The sequence below is a fragment of the Molossus molossus genome, unplaced genomic scaffold (assembly GCF_014108415.1).
Source record: "Molossus molossus isolate mMolMol1 unplaced genomic scaffold, mMolMol1.p scaffold_m16_p_15, whole genome shotgun sequence".
NCBI lineage: Eukaryota > Metazoa > Chordata > Mammalia > Chiroptera > Molossidae > Molossus > Molossus molossus.
The window spans coordinates 46,669,343-46,690,428 of record NW_023425350.1 but is presented as its reverse complement, the minus strand read 5'-3'; the positions used below and the strand labels follow the sequence as shown (position 1 = coordinate 46,690,428).

General features: G+C 34.5%; 1 protein-coding gene across 6 annotated transcripts in view; it reads right to left on the bottom strand.

Annotated features, from left to right (window-relative positions):
• Positions 1-21,086, bottom strand: part of AFTPH (aftiphilin) — a 72,704-nt gene that overhangs the window by 10,426 nt on the left and 41,192 nt on the right. For 2 of the 6 annotated variants that reach the window (XM_036262397.1, XM_036262402.1), the window contains exons 3-9: positions 16,170-16,321; positions 13,453-13,579; positions 13,022-13,078; positions 12,461-12,469; positions 9,303-9,425; positions 3,405-3,465; positions 1,800-1,883 (exon numbers count right to left, since the gene is read on the bottom strand). In XM_036262397.1, the coding sequence (XP_036118290.1) occupies positions 1,800-1,883; positions 3,405-3,465; positions 9,303-9,425; positions 12,461-12,469; positions 13,022-13,078; positions 13,453-13,579; positions 16,170-16,321 (613 nt within the window). Of the gene's footprint in view, positions 1-1,799; positions 1,884-3,404; positions 3,466-6,603; positions 6,639-9,028; positions 9,120-9,302; positions 9,426-12,460; positions 12,470-13,021; positions 13,079-13,452; positions 13,580-16,169; positions 16,322-21,086 lie in introns of those variants that run through there. The other 4 variants (XM_036262403.1, XM_036262398.1, XM_036262399.1 and 1 more) reach the window with 4 other exon arrangements.

The following is a 21,086-nucleotide window of genomic DNA, read 5'->3' as shown; positions in this document are numbered from 1 at the left end:
AAAGCAACTTTATAGTAATCAAGTTTATACAGCAGCTAGAGCATATTAATGAAAATATGGAACAAAAATATTTAAAAGGTTCCAGACTAATGAGGACCGCATTTGAGCATGCTAATTTCACTTCCATCACAGCTCTAAGCTTTTGGAACCGCCTGCTCTTCTCGAAGCTGTTATATAATGAGCCTGGTTATCAGGTCATTTCTGTATTTCTTTATATGGTTAGATTATCTACTCTTTTATGGATGGTTTTTTAACTGAGTTTGAAATGTAACCAAAAATTAAATTTAAACCAGGTTTTTAGGCATCCAAATATAGTGACCTCATTTAAATTATAATACAGTTCATGACAAAACAAAGCTAAGAGCAAATTAAAAACGGGAGCTTGGCAATTCATTCTTGGGACTACAGTTATAAGGAAATTTATACTCCCCCCATTAATATGAAAAACAACTAATTAGTTCACGCAGGTCATTCCATAGCTCAGATGTATTTAGAAATAATTTAAGTAAATAGTGAAATATCACTGTGAAGTCAAAACCAGACACAGATTGGTTTTTTCATATGCTTGCAAAATCTTGGAAACAATGAACATGATAACCAGGGCTTAGATCTGAGGAACCGAGTCATTCTACCAAATGGCCTTGGACCTTCCTTATAGCAGGATCAGATTTCTATAACCAGACCTTGGAGAAGGACATCCTCATCCCAGGCTCACCCTTAGCTGACTCTTTTACTCTTCCCCCATTTCCCATCATGGCACCTAAACTGCTGGAAGTGGGTGGCAGAGTTATCTAGTTGAATAGAACAAACCCAGCAAATTCTCAGAAAACTAGGCTGGCTGTGTTAACTGGCCACTAGGAGGGACACAGAGGGATCCTTGCTATATGTTTTGGGCATCCGCATCTACGTATAGCACCCCAACATCTATCTGATGATCAATGGGCATGATTACCAGATCACAAGTTGGGATGACAGAGTCATTAAAATCATATCAAATAAAATGTAAACATAAAAATGCCATTATATTTTAATATTTTATTCAGTTAGAAAATGACAAAATACATTAGTTCTTTGGTCAATGAACTAAACTTTTGCAGGGCTGAACATTAACAGGCACTCCAAGTAAGGTTTATTTCTAACTTTTAGTATCTTATAGCAATTATTTTCTACTTTCATAACTCTTTTTTTCCTCCACGTGGAAAACTAACAGTATACTTTCTAGTTAAGAGCTACATGAAAACAATAATAGTTCTATGTGGCACTATATAACTAAGTGCTAGACTCCAACATTTTGGAACCTAATTATACATTCAGCAGCACTAATAAACAACAAATTGAATGCTAGTAATTGTAAAGGTTCTATTATCACAGGCACTACAATGTAAAGTCATCTTTGTGTATTAAAATATTCTTATATCTCTAAACTTTTATTTTTTCAAATGGCTTTATAGAATATGCTTTAAAAAATAAGCATATAAAATATCACATTTTTCACTTACAGGAAAAACAAAACAAAACACCCCTGCCTTTAACTAAGGACATTAGGACTGTTTTATTCCTAGAAACTACTTTGAGCTCTGAATATTACACTCTGAAAAAGTTTTCCTTAAAATACATTTCACATAAGTCATTTGCTATAGTCAGCTACCAGAAAATAACAATAGATAGGGGAAAGAAAAGTATTAGAAAGACATCATAGAGAATACAATCTATTTGTTTCCTTGTTTATAGGAAAGTCAAGTGATGTGGTCATGCTTTTAGTAAATAAACTAGAATTGTGGTTTTAACACTCTGCTGACCTGGGATTGTGGTGCTGCTGCTAGAGCTACTGTCATCCACGGGCCCAAAGAAATCAAGGTTCAGAAGAGTGGAACCTCCACTAGCTTGAAATTCAGTGACCATGTTGGTAGGCAGCCACACAGAAGGTAAGCCAAGGGAGGAGGGGTTATGTGTAAAAAGGGGTAAGACACACACTTGAACATGCAGGTTATAATTAGTAGTCATTATACATTTTAAAATCAACATTAAAACAATGTGTACAGTATTAGTTTTTCATTACTAAGGACATTTCTGAAGTAACAATTTAATTTGATGTACATTTTCTCATGTACAACGTAAATAATTTAACACTTAGTAAGGATTTAGTTAGCAGTTCAGTTTTTTAAATTAAACTCAAAGCCATACCAGAAAGACCAAAGGGAAAATATAACCGTTAAAGGGAAACAATACTTTAATCTCAACCCAACATTAAATCACTGCACATGCCCAAATCAATCTTTCATGTTAGTAATGTTGGTTTCCAGTTAATACTTTTTAAAAAGTGACAGTTTTCAGTTTTAGGACACACACCAATACATTAACGTAGATTAAAAATAAAACAACATAATAAAAAATGTCATAACTGCCCTACCCTGATGTGTAACCTCAAGCTGTACTGTTCCCCTTTAACTCTGAAACAGTAATCAGAAATAGTATACATTTTTAAAGAAGTTGTTTGTTAATAAAAGCATGATGATTTGACTAAATAAGACACCAGACAACAGCAAAAGGTGCATCCAGGCTTTCCTTCAGCACGGTTATTCAATTGGATGCTTTCCAAATATCCTAGGACCTCCCATTCTAAGGCAAAACTGACAGAATGACAGGTGTTTTAGGCAATGGTTCAAACAGCTGATGAAGTAAAGGAGTAATTGTATCTTAGAGTCCAATTAAAACTTGTAGTGTCAACGAACACAGGAAAGCTAGCATTCTGTGTTATTTTAAAGACCCCACATTACTAGAATAAGCTTTTTCTTTTTCAGGATTTTCTCTTAAAGCCATGAGTGAAACCAATTATTTCTGGAACTACCTACCAGCATTTTGAGATAAATTTTAGAAAAGGATCATGAAAATCATATCATTTCCATTTGCATATAAGTGCTCTATAAAATATTATTAAATCTGAAAGCTACATTGAGTTAACAAATGGGTCTATTTGCACATTGTTTTTGGCTAAATAATTGTGCTTTGTGCTCTAAAGCAGCCTCTAATCACAAGCCTTTACATCCAGAAAATTCTATAAATTAAAACTACAGAAACAAATTTCAAGTAAATTGATCATACCTAAAATGTCATTTAAACTGCCTAGATACTTGTAAAAAATAAAAGAAGCCTTTTGACTTAAGATGAAGAAACTAAAATTGTACCTAGCTACTACTACCTATATTTGGACATTAATACTGTTAATAATAGTAATGGTTGATTTCTTGAGCAATTACTCTTCAGAAAGAAAGCCTGAATTTCCAAAGATAAGAATAAGAAGTTACGTTCAAACAAAAGAGGAAATCAGCAGAGAGAAGTTTGTCTGAACTTTGTAGCTTTCTTAACTCTAGCTCTGGTGCTAGAGGCTCTACGGAGAGACGTACCATCTAAAGGGTTAGTAAGGCCACTGCTACTCCAGTCAAACTGGACGGGTGGTAGAGACTCCTAGAGTTGAAAACCAAAAAATCAAAATTAATCAGTACAGATTGTAGCAATGTAAAGAATCCTTTAAAAAAAAACACCAAAAACCAAAAAACTATTATAGCAAGATAATTAGGCAATAAAATACCGAGACAAAATTGAGGTAATTGACAATTTCAGAAGGTTACCTGAAAATATTAGCCCAAACTGAAATTGCAAAATTTACAAACAATACAGTTTGTTGACATTAAAAAAGTTGTATCTGGGAAACAGAATTATCTTCACATTTCAAACAAATTTATGGACTATTTCTACGTCAAGATTTCAATCAATTCTCAAATCATGATTTAAACTACTAGCTTTATTACAATAAAAACATTAAAATATTTGAAGATCACTGACTTTTTTCACTAGTGTGATCATTTTAAATGACTAGGCACTTAAAATTTCTTAATAGATAGCATAATGTAATAGAGAGTTACCCTACTAAAATTGAGGAAAATTGTGTTATTTGAGACTGGGCTACTAAGTAACTATTTGTATGACCATATATAGTTAATATAGTTGGTCTCATTATATATAAAGTGAGAAGGTTCAAAGTCCAAGATCTCTGGTTCTTCATAATTTTCCAAATTGTACATATAAGAAAGTAGAACAAAACATTTAAAAATGAGTATCGCTTTATTTTGAGAATATTCTTGATGAGAGAAAACAGTGGTTTTTCGTTTTCTCCCTTATTTTATTTTGGGGCAGTACTGACAACACTGACTGAAATAACCCATGTTTTATTAGACTCAGTATCAACACATTGTCTATTTTTTGGTATTGCTTTACTATGTGTGTGTGTGTAAAAATAAATATATATTTATATATGCTTTACTGTAAGGTTGGTACTATTAAAACTTCATAGTAATTTTTTTCTGTGTAGATAAAGACATTGTTTTCTGTAGGAAAGAAGCACGAATCCATTATTTTTGAAGGTCTAAAATCATGATATTATAATAACAATTGTCTTGATAACTGGGATACTGACAGGTATGTTACTATAAGCATCTAGTCACCCCAACTCAGGTCAGGCCTGGATGTTGTGGGAGATATAAACAAAGCAAAATGCTAACATTAGTGGGTACCAGGGGTTAGGGACAGTTGTGGGAGTGGGGTGAGGTGAGGACAGTGGGGAGGAAGTATTAAGGGAGTTCTTTGAGTCGATGGAAGAGTTCTGTGTCTGGATTGCAGTTGTGGTTACATGAATCTTTCCACATGATAAAAATGACAGAACTATGCACACATTCTACAACCATTATATTACTGGTTTTGATATTATACCATAATTATGTAATATGTAATCATGAGGGAAACTGGTGAAGGGTACAAGGCACCTCTTCTATATTATCTTTTCAGATTCCTATGAATCTATAATTATTTTAACAATAAGTGCTGGTGAAAATCTAGTTTATAATCTACTTGCAAAAACAAACAAAAAAGCTCTAGGCATTCCAACAGATTCAACTTATATATTCTACTTCTATATCAGTGACACTTGTAGTCATATTCAACATTGACCGAATGGACAAAACTCAATTTATGTAGTAACAAAATTTCTGGATAAATGGAACAAAGTTCTTTTATTAACATGTTTTACCTAAATAATGTCAAGTAGCTGTATACTCAGAAATATTTCAGTGATTTGCTATAACTTTAGTTTCTCATACAAGTACATGGCAATTTAAAGACATAGCCAGTAATACAGGGTGGGGCAAAAGCAGGTTTACAGTTGTTCATATGAAAAATAATATATTAATAAACAATAATACAAAAATAGATTCTGTGTTTCGCATACTCAAAACTGTAAACCTATTTTTGCCCCACTCTGTATAATAATGAGGTGCTAAAACACAAATCAACATTTTGTAGAAATTAGACAAATGAAAAACAGGACACCTACACAATTATAGGCTAATGACATTGACAAGGCAACTCAAAGAAAAGGTATTAGAACAAAGCATTTTAAAACAACATGAAGCAATGTGGTATGAATGATTAGAGACAAAAGCACTAAAAAAACAAGGCCATAAAAAAAAAAAAGGAGACTAGAGACAGGAAACTTGGATTTTCTGATCTTAGCTGTACCACTGATAAATGATTTTGGGTTTATTATTTAGCCTTCCCAAATATGTTTTCTTATTGCACAATGATAGATACTTTTTTCTAACTCTAAAATTTGGATTCACAACTGAAATAGCCACATCAAATAGCCTAAAGAGGAAGTTTGCTAGTAGTGACTGGGTAAATAACTGCTAGTCAGAGAGTTGAGTCTACTCAGCAGTGAATGAAATGTGGTTGTAAGTATTGATCCTACTAAGAGGGGAATCAGTAATGACACCATGGATGGTGTACTTTGAAATTCAGTGGATAAAGATAAAAACAAAATAAAAGAATCACTACTGCTTTTTACCCATAAGCTGTCTTTTCAGGTAGAAGTATCTTGTAAAAAACCAACATTAATCATTGTTAATAAGTTATTAAATCCCTAAACAAGAGATACAATACTTAAAAGACTAACGATTACAAACTAATTTGAAAGAAAGAAAAGAAATTCAGTAGGTACCAAAATTGAGATAGACTAGATTAAAAAACATGCAGTCACAATGAGAATTATGTAACTATGCTAAGTTTGAAAGTCAATGTTTAGTGTTGCCAAAAACAAAAACTTTTTAAAAGGAAGGTTTGGTATATGTTTGCTGGGGGAAAAAAAGTGTATTACAGAGGTCTTTCCTGACACATTTTGTTAAGCTTCTAGCACTAAAGGCTATAGCCTTTTCATATGAAAATTAAGACTAGCAGGAAGACATAACAGCATTACTGAATGGCCAAAAAGTAAAGTAAAAGTAATATACTGTATATGTAGCATGCCAAAGAACAAAGGCAAGAAACAGCATTTTATACAAAGAGATATTTACAATGTATATCAAGATGTTTGTTAACATTTTAACCTGAATCACAAATATGGAGCCAAGCAAAGATCATACAATTTAGTGATGGCGGTCAGGCATCTCAGCACAAAATTCTGATGTGCACAGTAAAATCTGTTTGAGTGTGTATATGTTAGAATGAAGACTTACATAGTTTCAGGTTGATTCAGAAATAAGTTTGAACAACTTCCATTGGGAAATATTTTCACTGGTTCCCAGAAAAACCTAAAAACTAAAGCTAATGAGGATCACAAACTACAACAAAAAAGTAAAAAATAAACTAAATTCACCATTATTTTTAAAAAAGTTTTTTTCTTTACTGATTTTAGAGGGGAAGGGAAAGAGAGATAGAAACATCGATAAGAGTGAACATCGACTGGCTGCCTCCTGCATGCCCCACACTGGGTATTGGGCCCACAACTTGGGCATGTGCCCTGACCGGGAATCAAACCAGCAACCTCTTGGTGCATGGGTCGAGTCAACCACTGAGCCACACCACTATTATTTTTTTAAAAGAAATGTGTACACTAACAGAATAAAAGGATATGTTTGATTAAAAACTCTTTTTTTATACAAGTAGCAAGAAACCAAGATCCATCTTACAAAATGTTAGATATGCTTAAATGGTGCTAAAATTGTCTACACTTGCCTATGAATAGGGAGACAGTAATCCTTTGATAACAAGTACATCGGGGTGTATGTGCACGGATAGAGATGGCAACATACTATGCAGCTGCAACTAACTTCCATTATATGAACACATTAATTTCCATTAAAAATCTTTCATTATATTAACCCACATTTGTCTTACTTAGGTCATCTAGATTACTTTTAGTCATGCCTATAATTAAATTATATAATAAAGCTATGTATGAGATATGAGTAGAATGAAATACATAAGATCAATCAAATCAGCGAAGGGCAAAAATGATGGGTGACAGCCAGCTGTGATAAAATAAACAATAGTTCATGGGACTGTAATACATGGAAGTGGACAGGAGGAGGAGAAGAGAGGAAAGAGGAAATCAAAACCAGCAATAAGTGGTCTCAAATAGGAACAGCACCATTTTCAGTAAATGAACCAACACTGTGAGTTTAAGAATGTTGATTGAAACAGAAGTAGAAATGAACTGTAGGAGAAGTGATTTTGGAATCTGCATAGATAAGGCAGGCATGGGAGAACAGTTGATATCCAGAGGGTGATGAAAGGAAGATAACTAAGAACAGATTCCACCTATTGAGACATTTTGCCCAAGCCATCTTGCCTATTGCCCAAACATCAAGGCCAGACATTTTACACATCAGGTCTCCTTGCCCACAAATTCAGTGCCTGCTATAAACTCGCTTCAAAGGGATGTTTAAGCTGTGCCCAAGTACAAAAGCAAAGTGGTACACAGCAGTAGTATTACATGTTTCTTAAAACACACTTGAAAGGATAAACCTTTCTTTGTATCATTCTCTTCTAAAGTATGTTCTTCAAAACACTAGTGCTATAGGTGTTAGGACTCTTCTCCCCACATCCCTGCAGAAAAGGGCCTCATGGCCAAGTAAATTTGAGACATTAGTTAAAATTAAACAGGGTTATTTATTATAGGATTCTTCAGAGTCTTTAATGTTTGTGTTGTGAATCTCCAAGGGTGCTTATAGGGCATGATATGAAGTATTTCCCAAACTTACTTCGCCTAGAAACCCTTCTTTAGTGGCATATCTCTGGGGATTAGTATTTAATGGAGCACATTTTAGAAAAGGCTGTCCAATGTCCAGCTGGTGTGGCTCAGTGGTTGCGCATCGACCCATGTACCAAGAGGTTGCCGGTTCGATTTCCGGTCAGGACACATACCTGGGTTGTGGGCCTGATCCCCAGTGGGAGCATGCAGAAGGCAGCCAATTGATGTTCTCTCTCATCAATGTTTCTCTCTCTCCCTCTCCCTTCATCTCTCTAAAATCAATAAAAAAATAAAATAAAATAAAAAGGCTGTCCAAACATATACTTTTGTGTGAGACATAACTGAAGATGGTATTTAAGGTTAAGTAATGACAAACAAACAAGGATATATTTTAGAAATGGTAATGTTCATTTAAAAATATCAATCTTTTAAAAAACAGCACTTAACCAGTACTGAATCAATTTCTGATCTGGTGTGGGAAAAGTAAGCAAACCAAAATGACTATTTTCTCCAGATAAAAAGTGAGAAAGTGACTAAAATAAAATTCATGCTTGAATATGCTAAGGAGGTAAAGAATAAGAAAGGTAAAAGAGCTTTTTATTTTCTTAATTGATAGAATGTTTTGTTACATGTCATATTATTTTCAAATTAAATAACAATTTTATTCAAACTTCCCAAACAATAGTTTTTTATGTAATCAACACACCTGAATTTTATTACTTTATAAAGTTTTGCAGGCTTCAGGAAAAACCCATAATAGCAGACTCCAAGAGTTGGTATAAATGCAGTGTTTCCCATTTTGGAGGAAATCCAGCACTTACCAGATTTGTATGTCAGTAATTATGATCATAAAATGTTTAAGCTGCAAGGGATTTTTAGAGATGCTTGTTCCAAAGTCTTCATTTTATAGGAATAGAGACTAAGGCTTAGATAGGTTTAAGGACTTACCCATAACCAGCCAGTTCTCAATTTGTGCCTTTCTGTTCTTGGAAATTAAAGATGATTTGTTCATTGCATTCCAAGGGGTATTATTTAATAACTGATAAAAAATCACATCCATCACGAAGTCAAATTTTAAAGATATTTTAAAGATTAAAAGTTATATATTAAGGGAAACAATAGTGTATGAGGATATATGTGTATAGATATGAATGAACACGTCTATGTGTATAGATATGATATATGTGTATAGATATGAATGAACACATTCAGATATTTTTACCTGGAATTGGTCAGATGTACATGTGTTCATTTCTGGTGACATGGCGGTTGTCTGACCGATGGAAGCAATTTTTTCTGCAGCAGATAGTGGTTTCAATGGTTCCTTGGTGGGCTCTAACATACCCTGAAAAAGGTATATTAGCCATTAATTGGGGTGGGGAGATATTAAGCCATACATTTTACAAGAAATTTAATCTATCAGAAAGCAGAGAGGAAAAAACAACTCACTAAAGACAAAAGGAACTGTTCTTAAATTTTGTTTAGAGAATATCTTACAGCACTATGATGGGAAACATTTCACAGTGATACCTTCAGAACCAAACTTTTTTTTTTTATCCTCACCCGAGGACATTTTTCCATTTTTTGTTCAGATAGAGTGGGAGGGAGAGAGAGGACGAGAGAGAGAGAGAGAAGCGTCGATGTGAAAGGGACACATCGAGTGGCTGCCACCCGCACGACCAACCAGGGCCGGGGACAAACTGCAACCGAGGTACATGCCCTTAGCGGGAACCGAACCCGGGTCTCTCTGGACCGCAGGCCAACGCTCTAACCGCTGAGCCAAACAGGCCAGGGCACCAAACTTTTTTTTAAACCTCACCTGAGGACATTTTTCCATTTTTTGTTCAGATAGAGTGGGAGGGAGAGAGGAGAAGAGAGAGAGAGAGAAACATCGACGTGAAAGGAACACATGGCGTGGCTGCCTCCCACATGACCCAACCAGGGCCGGGGACGAACTGCAACGGAGGTACGTGCCCTTAGCGGGAACCAAACCCGGGTCTCTCTGGACTGCAACCGGCCAGGGTAGGAACTTCAAACTTTTTGAAGTAAGACCTTGTATTTTAAATGAGATTTGTTTTAAAGTGCTTGGTTATCACTGCCACACAAAAGCAAAACAAGGGCTATGATGGTGGGGAGAGTCTTTAAGAGGCGAGCACAACAGTATATTACGTCTTGGCCCTAAGAATCCAACAATTTTATGTTTCTGACATTGAAACTGCAGAAGAGGGCACCCTTCATACACATTACACTGTGGTTGTACTTAGAGAAGTGAGAGCTGATTTTAAGTCACACTATATAACATGATGACATCTACATGCTTCAATGTGAATGTAGTGTTTGATTCTAGCTCAATTAAAAAATGGGAGCCTTAATACTTAGTTCTTTGGACTGGCAAAGTAGAGACACAACCTTTTCAGAGGGGAATACATCTTATATGTCCCACAAGGTATGTAAAAATCTAATATACTTTCTAAGTAAGAATGAAAGACATTCAGAATGGGTGTAGAAACAAAGAAAAAAAAATTAGCACTTTGCATCAACATTCTACCAAACACGAATGGGTAATAATCCAGGTTATTGGCCTGAAAAAAGCCAAGCTTTCATACATCTTAAAATAATACTTGATAAGCTCCTGAATATTTATCAACCAGACCAAATAAAAATCTCCCTTTACTGGGAGTGGGGCAGGAGGTACACAAAATCAAAGCTACTAAGTCAATAATGTTAGAATCTGTAAATTTCTAAAAACAAGTTTTCAGGAGTAACCCCTCCCAAAAAACACAGGGCATAAGCTATCTAAAGCAATTTACAGAGTGAATTCATGAATGCATGGTCTAACTCAATATCCCATACATTATACAGGATTTCTAGTGTGCCCTTATGCAGAGACAATGCATTTGGCAAACAATTACTAATCTTAGCCAACTTTTCTAATGTGAACTGTCACTTAAACCAGTGGTTCTCAAAGCAGTCTCCAATCAGCAGTTTCTTCATCACCTGGGAACTTGTCAGATGTGCAAATTTTCGAGCCCCACTCCAGACCTACTGAATAAGAAACTCTGAGGGTGGTGCTGAGCATTTTGTGTTTTTTGTTGTTGTTGTTGTTGTTTTTTTATCCTCACCCGAGGACATGTTTCCATTTTTTGTTCAGGTAGAGTGGGAGGGAGAGAGAGGAACAGAGAGAGAGAGAGAAACATCGATGTGAAAGGAACACATCGAGTGGCTGCCACCTGCACAACCGACCAGGGCCGGGGACAAACTGCAACAGAGGTACATGCCCTTAGCGGGAACCGAACCCGGGTCTCTCAGGACCGCAGGCCGACGCTCTAACCACTGAACCAAACCGGCCAGGGCGCATTTTGTGTTTTTAACAAGTCTTCCAAGCAATTCACATTAAAGTCCAAGAACCAATGACTTAAATGATCATTTCAGACACTATTCCTCCTGATGAGATAAAAAAAGTATGGAGCATCTAATACATGTAAAGCATCATAGGAGAAATTAAGGTATAATTAAAATTTGAAGCTAGATATAAAAAAATTTCTAAATGTAAAGCATCACTAAAATGGATGAGAAGATGATGCATTCACTAAATCAACTTTGGTATTAAAAGCTTATAATAATAGTAAATTATTACTAATAAATTTTGTAATTAAGGTAGCAAAATAAAGCATAAGTATTCATCTCATAAAACTCCAAGAACTGGCTAATGTGATGAGTCTGCACATAAGCATTCAGTAGGTTACTGCTGAATCAAAGCTCCCACATATCAAATTCATATTTCCTACTTAGAATGAGACAATAACACCAACAACTTCTGGAATGCTACTCCTTGAGAAAAAAGAAATACAAATAACCAAAACATTAAAGAAATATTCTGGATTATATTTACCCACAACAGAAAAGGGTATAGGGATAAAAGGTGTTTTAAAAATACAAGATAACTATTTATTAAGGAGGAGAAACTGGTAAGAATGAACACAGAAAAGTTTTTGTCCAATTCCACAAAACAAACAAAACAAAGCAAAATGGTCCAATTTAATATCAATAGTTAGAGCTTATTCAGGAAAAAGTTTTCAGATTAAAGAAAGGTCAAGTTGCACAGCAAATTCATTTTTACATGCACATAAAGGACTACAATTTAAATTCCACACCGAGGCTTCCTTAGTTATTTTTTTTCTTGCTTAAACATAGTATTTTCCCCTTATTTTTCAGTTATTGGCAAAACATTTTTAAAAATAATTTCAGTTTAATAGGGAGGACATTTTTATTCACCAATAACTCAATGACATGCCAAAAAACACAAACACATCCAACTTTAAAATGTGACTGAATCTTGATAAGATACAGAACGAAAATTCCTCAGTTATCCTGGACTACCTGGCATATCTAAAAAAAGACAAGAACAAAAACAAAATTCAACACATTTAAAACATTAATGGTAAAACTAAGGACTAATTATGGGTCCTGGTTACTTTCAGTTACTATAATTTGATATTTGCAAGCTTTTATATACATCCATAGTCTCATTATTTCATTATTTAAACTGATCACAACTGGATTAAAAAACAAATGGTATCTAAGCCTTCAGATACTTTGGCCTTTTCTATTTTAAAGCAAATTTAGAGAAAAATAAATAAGTAAACAGTAAAAAAGAGAGAGAGACACCTCCAGAGGTGCATTTTACGAAGAGTTATGAGCACTGATAGTACTAAGATAAAAGTAATTTTCAACCTAAAACAAAAGTCTGTAACTAATGAAATATAGAAAAACATCCTCAGATCAAGACTTAAAGGGGTTTATGAGATCAACAAGGATATTATATTAATTCCCTTACTGTTCCCATACTTAATGCCCTTAAAATATGTCATACTACATACAATGATTTTACAGAATAAATATAGCAATGTTAAATACACACAGAGACATTTTTGTACTTACCAATCCTGCTGCATACATGGGCACTATAACAGGTTGCTTCTTATTGCCCGTGAAGAGCTACATATGTATTAGAGAGAAAGAACATATATTTAGAGAATGATCCATCATAAAATGAAATATTTCCTGAAATATACTTGCAATACATCATAAATGATAAATTGAAGAAAATGTCAAATTGCCTGGGTTGTATTTTTGGTCTCCTGGTCCAATTCTTTCATTTTATACTTAAGGAAAAACACTAAACAACTTTTTCTAAAAATGAGAAATATTGACTGAAGAAAAAGTTATATAGATTTATGTTTAAAAGTTGGTATATTCAAAACACATGAACATTTAAACCAACTAATATTTATTCTTCTGAGGAACTAGTTTATTACAGATTGGATAGAAGTGTAATAATTTAAAAACACCCATAGGTTAAACAAACTCACAATGTTTCGGGTGTCTATTCCCAAGGAGCACAAAAGCTTCTTGTTGCTATGGGAACCACCCCACTGATATCTCAAGCCATGTGCATCGTGGATATCCTGCAGCTCGGTCCACACATCCAGTAGTTCCCTGTAAAGTCACAATGAAGGCACCAAAAATGGTTTATTCAATAGCTTTCACCATGAATTCTACTTTTAATTTGACTATGAAATATTATACATTCTAATTAATCTTGAATCTAACATGTATATACAACTATTATCTGAATGAATTCAATAGCCAACACTTAGTCATTAGAAACGTAAGTTAAACTCATTTGAAACAATATGCCAATAATCAAGCAAAAATTTAGCCTGTATATTATTCATTTTTTTATATTAAAGTAAAAATATTTAAAGAGAGGAAAGAAATCAACTCAGCATTCCACCTTCTTACTATAGCCATTTAATATTTGTATTTTCTCCTTGAGTCTTTTTTTTTTTTTTTAATTCTCACCCAAGGACATTTTTGCATTTATCTTCAGATAGAGCGGGAGGGAGAGAGGGAAGAGAGAGAGAGAGAAATATCAATGTGAGAGAGACGCACAGACTGGCTGCCACCCACACGACCCCAACCAGGGCTGGGGACAAACTGCAACCAAGGTACGTGCCCTTAGTGGGAACTGAACCCAGGTCTCTCTGGTCCGCGGGCCGACGTTCAAACCACTGAGCTAAACCACTGCAGCCAGGGCTCTTCTTAAGTCTTGATCCTCAAAAACATAGTTGTAACCATGGCATATATATAATTTTTCTTTTTTCAAATTAAAAAAAGTTTTTTTCTTTATTTATTTTAAAGAGAGAAAGGGAGGGAGAGAGAGAGAGAAACACTGATGAGGGAATATAGATTGGCTACCTCCTACATGGCCCCCACTGGGGATTTGGCCCAAAACTTGGGCATGTACCCTGATCGGGAATTGAACTGGTGACCTCTTGGTCATGGGTCCATGCTCAACCACTGAGCCACACGGGCCGGACCGTTTTATTTTTTTAAAGATTTCCTCATTTACACATGAATCTTTTTCAAAGGCTGTGTAATATTCTATTAAGATGGATGGACCACGAAGCGGGTATGGCTCAGTGGTTGAGCGTCAACCCATGCACCAAGAGGTCTCCAGTTCAATTCCCGGTCAGGGCACATGCCCAGGTTGTGGGCTCAATCCCCAGTAGGGGGCATGCAGGAGGTGGCCAATGGATGTTCTCTCTCATCAATGGTTCTAGCTCTCTCTCCCTCTCTCTCTAAAAATCAATAAAGAAAAATAAATAAAAAAGATGGATGGACCATCATTTATTTAGTTATAATCCTAGTTTAAAATAAGTTTTACTGTTCAGCTCTTATTGTTAGTAAGGAAAGAGTATCTTGTATTTTATGGTGTGTGTTGCTGAGTTGTGTTATTTCCTTAGAATGAATCTCCTGGAAAGAGATTCCAGGGTCTAAGAGTATGAACTATCTGTACAACTAGTAATGAAAAAACAACATCTAAACAGTTTTAAGCTAGCAAAACATAAACCTTTTTGTCCCCTTCTCTTCTCAGATTATCACCCCAAAACAAAAATCAAGAAGCAAAAATAATCTCCACCTCCAGCAAAATTAAGATACTTAAGACCCTGAGCCACAAACACTAAGATCACAGAGAGGGATGAAGGAAATGCCTGTGGAGGGACAGAGTGCCTCCAGAGGTGAGAGTAACGAAATGTGAAAGAGTCCAGGAATGAGAATAACGTTGAAATTAAAATTTAAAAATAAATCTAGACCCTCTAACAGATAATAATTAATAGGAGTTCCAGAAAGAAAACAGAGACAATGGAGGGAAGGCAACTGTCAATGTAAAAAATTGCCCCATACTGAAGAGCAGAAGCCTCCAGATTGAAAGGTCCTACCCAGGGCTCAGTCCAATGAATGAAAAGACTCATACTTCACTGTGAAATTTCAGAACACTGGCAATAAAAGATCCTAAATTGTAAATTTAATGTGAGAGCAAATAACATAAGATTTTATTTCCTATGTTACTTTTTTTCCCTCAGGAGGGTATTAGAGAATGTGCGTCACCAAAATGGGATCTAAATGAAAGGAAATCTCCAAGACAATCTGTGTGTAAGAGACCTGGAATAGGAAGATGGAGGACCCCAGGAAAAAAATGGAATGGCTGCCTGACAGGTTTGATCACAAGTAAAATTGTATTAACAGGCTGTTGGCTGGTAGAGAAAGACTTAGAAATGAAAAAAAAGAGAGCCAATTATTAAGTCCAGGAAAAAGTTGGACTATAATGGGAATAGTGGCTAAGCAAGAAACATTATTAACATGATTATAATAATGAAAATACCAAATAAAAATTTAACTGAAAACTATAAGTATATTGGAATGATAAAGGGAGGAGAATAGCAGATGTAAGGTCTAAATTCTCATCTATCATACTATGAAGTCAAAAGACAGACTGTAACATTGAGTGATTAGAATACTGATTTAGAAATATCAGGAAAAAAGCTCAAAAATGGAGAATTAGGGAGGTTTTTAAAAAAATCATGTATTTTAGCACAATATGATTTTTTAAACTTTAACACAATAATGTTTTAGAACCTTAATGCAACCTTAAGATACATTTAGAACCTTAAGATAACTTTATCAATTAGAAGAGTTGAAACTAACACATATACATGCTATCTAACAACTCTCTACTACTCACCCACTTTCAGCTAAGGCCTCTCTTGTTTTTATTGGCAAGGTGCTTGTTTCCAGCAAGTGCTTTAGGGAAGTAACTTCCTCTTCAGTATCAGGGACACACATGGAAGGGAAACATGCTTCAAAAATTCGCTCCAGGCGGTTTAGTAAAGCTGTCTGTACCAAAATATCCCCAAAAGTATATTGTCATTTCTCCAGATATAAAAATGTCGCAATTTTATCATTATACACACACACACACCCTCCGTCCATCACTGTAAGACAGAGAGGGAAACTACCAGGCAGGTACAGAAAATACCAAGTGAAAGAAGCACAACTACTCATAGAACAGCTGTTTTAAAGGATTACTTTAAATAATTGTGGTGATACAGTGGTGAAAAGTACCTGGTACTTTAGAAACATCGGAAAATTCTACAAAGAAGAAATTATTACCCAATTGTAAAGTGATAAAGCAATTTCAAAGTCTGAATAATTTGTCCAAACCAAAAACAAAAACAAATACCAGATAGCATTCATATTCTTTACACTACACTGGGATGTTTCTTACTACCACTCACATACTCTACATTTAGAAACAATAAGATTGGATGCTTGTAAAAGTATGCTGTTATAGTTGAACAAACCTTTTCTTGGCATAAATTTTAATTCTGAAAGCCTTTCAGAAACATCTCTGCTGCTAACAGAACTAACCAAAGTAGGAAAGAATGTTTCAATTTTTACTTAGAAATTCAATGGCTCATTTATTATTCTGATGATCTGTGTTATCTTCTAGAAATTTCATTTCTCTACTTTTCTATGGTATGTATGTATGTATTTTGGAGTAAAACAATACCTTTCCTCCAAGTAAAACCTGTATATTCCCAAGTATTTTCACCAAGAATGTTAGCATTTGGAGTATTTTCATTAATTAAAACTTAATGGATTAAGTTACATTTTTGGTTACTACTATGTTTATTCAACCATAGTAGTTTGTGCACCTATAGCATTCCCACTTTCCAACTTCAGATACATGTAAAATTGAATAGTAGTGCAATCTACTAAACATCAAATAGGAATACAAATTGTTAATAAGTTAAAGCTTTTTGGAAGATTAAATGTATTTCTGAAATGACACCCAGTGTACAAGAAAATGCCACATCATGGTGGTACTTCTTACCAAGTAACACAAACAAATTAACACTTGATTTCTGTTACTTGGTGTAGTCAGTAAACAGGAAAACCAAAAGGAAAAATTTTCACAAACATTTCTAAACTAAAATCTCTCTTTTGAAAACAGTATCAGAGCAAAAAACTCAACACTGCATAGTCTCAGGGTACTCTTCTGCTATCTCTGCAAGTTACTCTTAAAATCTTTGTTATATTCATGTCTGTGATATGAGAAAAGTTCTCAGTATCAATTACGAAACCTCCAGCAAAGAGCAGACTCAAGATCCCAAGGCTTGTGAAACTTGAGTGTGTCAAGGGGACCTAGCACTTAAGGCTTCAACAGTGGGAATGGACAGACATTACTTTTAAAGGGATCAGATAACCATCTAATTGGAAACATGAGAAGTGTTGGTGTCTCCTGGGTGGGGAAGGTAAACAAAAACTCACATAAGACCAAATTTTATTTCTCTGTAAATTAAACAGAATCTTTCTGGTATCTTCTTTGTTATCCTTTTAATGGGATAGAAAAAACATTTATCAAAGGAGGAAAGAAATGACCCCAAAACACATTCAATCATTTGGGCAATATTACACATAACAAGTCTTAGGTACACCAATGAGCAAATTCTTAAATTAGCAAAATGTTCTTGAGGAAACAGAACATTACATTAACCTAATCACCTCAATTTTTTACTTCTTTGTCTATCTTTTCTCATACAGAATACGAATTATGTATGTCTTTAGGATTAGGTATTACATTAAATTGCTTCAAATCTATTGTTGAATGAAGCAATTTTTTCAATATAGGGTCAGATAGTAAATATTTTTGGCTTTGCAGGCCATCCATACACAAACAAGAGAGGGTGTATTCAAATGAAACTTTACGTATTAAAACAGGTGCAGGGCAGCTTTGTCTCTCAGGCCACAGTTTGCCCAACTGAGGTAGAGCAATAAACAAGTAACAAAGATTCAAGTAACTTAACCAGAGTCCACTAATTGAATAGCACTGCCCAACAGAAGAAGAAACTCAACAATTCAACAAGAAAGTAGCTAACAGAATTAACAAAGATTTTGATTAAAATTAAATTTTCTCTAACACATTACTTTTAAAAGTATATTGATTTGAGTCCTGGTCAGTTTGGCTCCAGTGGTAGATCTACCAGCCTGCGGACCAAAGAGTCCGGGTTCAGTCCCTGGTCGGGGTCGTGTGGGAGGCAACCAATTGACGTCTCTCTCACGTTGATGTTTCTTTCTCTCTCCCTCTCTTTCTTTCTCCTCCACTCTATCTGAAGATAAAAATAGAAAAAGTATCCTTGGGGAAAGATTTAAAAAAATATATATAAAAAATGTATATTGATTTCCAACTATCCACAAGACCAGTTTGATAGTAGAAAGTCATCCTCTGGAAGAAGTTTCTTACTACTGTACTGTATTGTTCATGGTAATTAATAATGCCAAATTTTACTTACTATTACTTAATTCCAGTTAGTAAATGGCTGAGGTAATTATAACACTTTAATAAAGGACTGTGGACTCAAGGGGCTGAGACTCAGTTTCTCGATTTATAAACCTGGAGATATCAGGGCCTACCTCTCAAGGTAGAGGACAAATTAGAGGATTAAATACTTGGCACCCAGTGTGTGCTCAAGAAGTGGTAGTTTTTATCACTATTACATTGCTACATAGACAATACATAAACACAGTGGCCTATCAGGGAATAAAAATGTCAAAACTAGGTTCAAATATCATTAAGGATGTCTCTTTATCACTATTTAGCATTATAAATCATTATGAAAAAACTTGTCTCAATCTATCAATTTCCACCATATTATAATAGGAAATTGAATAATCCAAATATTTTGCATTCTCCCCAAGATCCTCCTATTGAGTTGGAAAAAAGTATCTAATTTTAAAAGATCTATCTTAAGAGCTGCATATATAAATAGAACCAGTTACTACTACTCCCTGTGGAAATTAAACTTTGGAAATTGGTGAACATTTTAGTTGACATGTTGGCATTTATGACTTAAATCTTGATCACATCATGAAATAGAAAGTATATAAACCACACATTAGGTGTGTTTAAAAGTGCTTTACTTCCCAAGAAGCACAATAAAGTGAAAAGTTCGAAAGTGTGATGCAGCATAGTCCAAGTCACTTGGTTAAGTACAAAAGGTATAAGAATATAACTAACGTAATGCTCAGAAGACAAATCAAGCAACCTATCACAAATACAGTTTCTCTTGTGACCAAGCACACAGGTTTCTTTTAAGAAATAGATTTTTCCAAATAAATTTGTTATATATAATATATATAAAATATATATTACATATTAACAAACCCAAATTAAAAAAAAAATCATTGCTATTTTGAACATAAAATTTGAACATGAGATAAAAAGGGATCCAAACTGTTATACAGGGTGGGCAAAAGTAGGCTTACAGCTGTAAAACAAATAAATAATACAATAATTAATAAATAGTAATACAAGAATAAACGGTTTTGCATACTCACAACTGTAAATTTTGCCCACCCCTGTATTGGTAAAGGTTTGTGTTCTTTATCATTTTAAAAAAATTAAATAATTTTAAGTGTTTTAAAATATATACAAGTTTTTCCTCAACGATATTATCCAGGGATAGTTTAATATACGTAACAACCTTAAATTAAATTGGTAATGCAATCAATGTCGCATCAAAACCAGTCTCAATTATGTAAAATATTATTTCAACTTGAATTTATTCTAATGTGTATGAATAAAAAAGAACCTTATTATATTATCCTGATTATATGAACTCTTGTTTCTATAGAATATATCTAGACATAATAGGAAGTCTACTCCTGGTCTTGATTAAATTAGGGCACTACTTGATTTTTAGGCTCCTTGAAGCTGATGAACTCAAAAAAGGAGATGCGAATTAAACAGTAATATTTATTAACATCTTACAGTACATGTGGACTTAGATGTAAAATTCCAAAATATTAAATTTTATTACTCGGAATTAGTGAAAAAGTAAGACTGGTTTTAGCTGTAGTTTCCCTAGGCAGACAAGGCAGCACACCATGTAAAGCAGATATCAGTATAACCCAGTCCAGGAAAGTAAGGGCCTAAATTCAGCAAGACTGAAAGATGTTTTCTGAAACACAACCAGAAACTACAAAAGCCTGTTATGGTGCATTATGGTTTTATTTAATGCTTACATAGTACTTACTATGTGCCAGGCACTATTCTAAATGCTTTACAAATATTAGCTTAAGTGTCAAAAGAATAATATGAGGGAGGTAACAATAATACTATTACCCCTGTTTTCTAGATGAGAAAATGGAGCATTAAGAAGTTAACTTGCCCATGGTCACCTGAGTTTTACAATATTACATGAGAAAGTTGAATACTTTTTTTTTTTTTTTTTGGTACATGCTCCTAGCGGGAACTGAACCCAGGATTCTCTGGTCCACAGCCGACACTCCAACTGCTGAGCCAAACCGGCCAGGGCTTTTTTCTTTTCTTTTCTTTTTTTGAAAGTTGAATCCTAACTGAGAAAGTACAACTTCAGAGTCTGTGCTCTTAGCCAGTTTATTATGTTGCTATCAAAGCAGTTCTAAATTCAATTTCTAAAAATCACAGGAGCTTTGAGGGCAAGAACAATGCCTTATCTCAAATCTCTAGTACCTAGGTTCCTATACATAGTTGGTACAGGAATATTAACTACATCAATGAACAACAGATTTTTTAAAAAAGCACTTCAGTTTTATTTAAGACTGCAGGTGGCATATC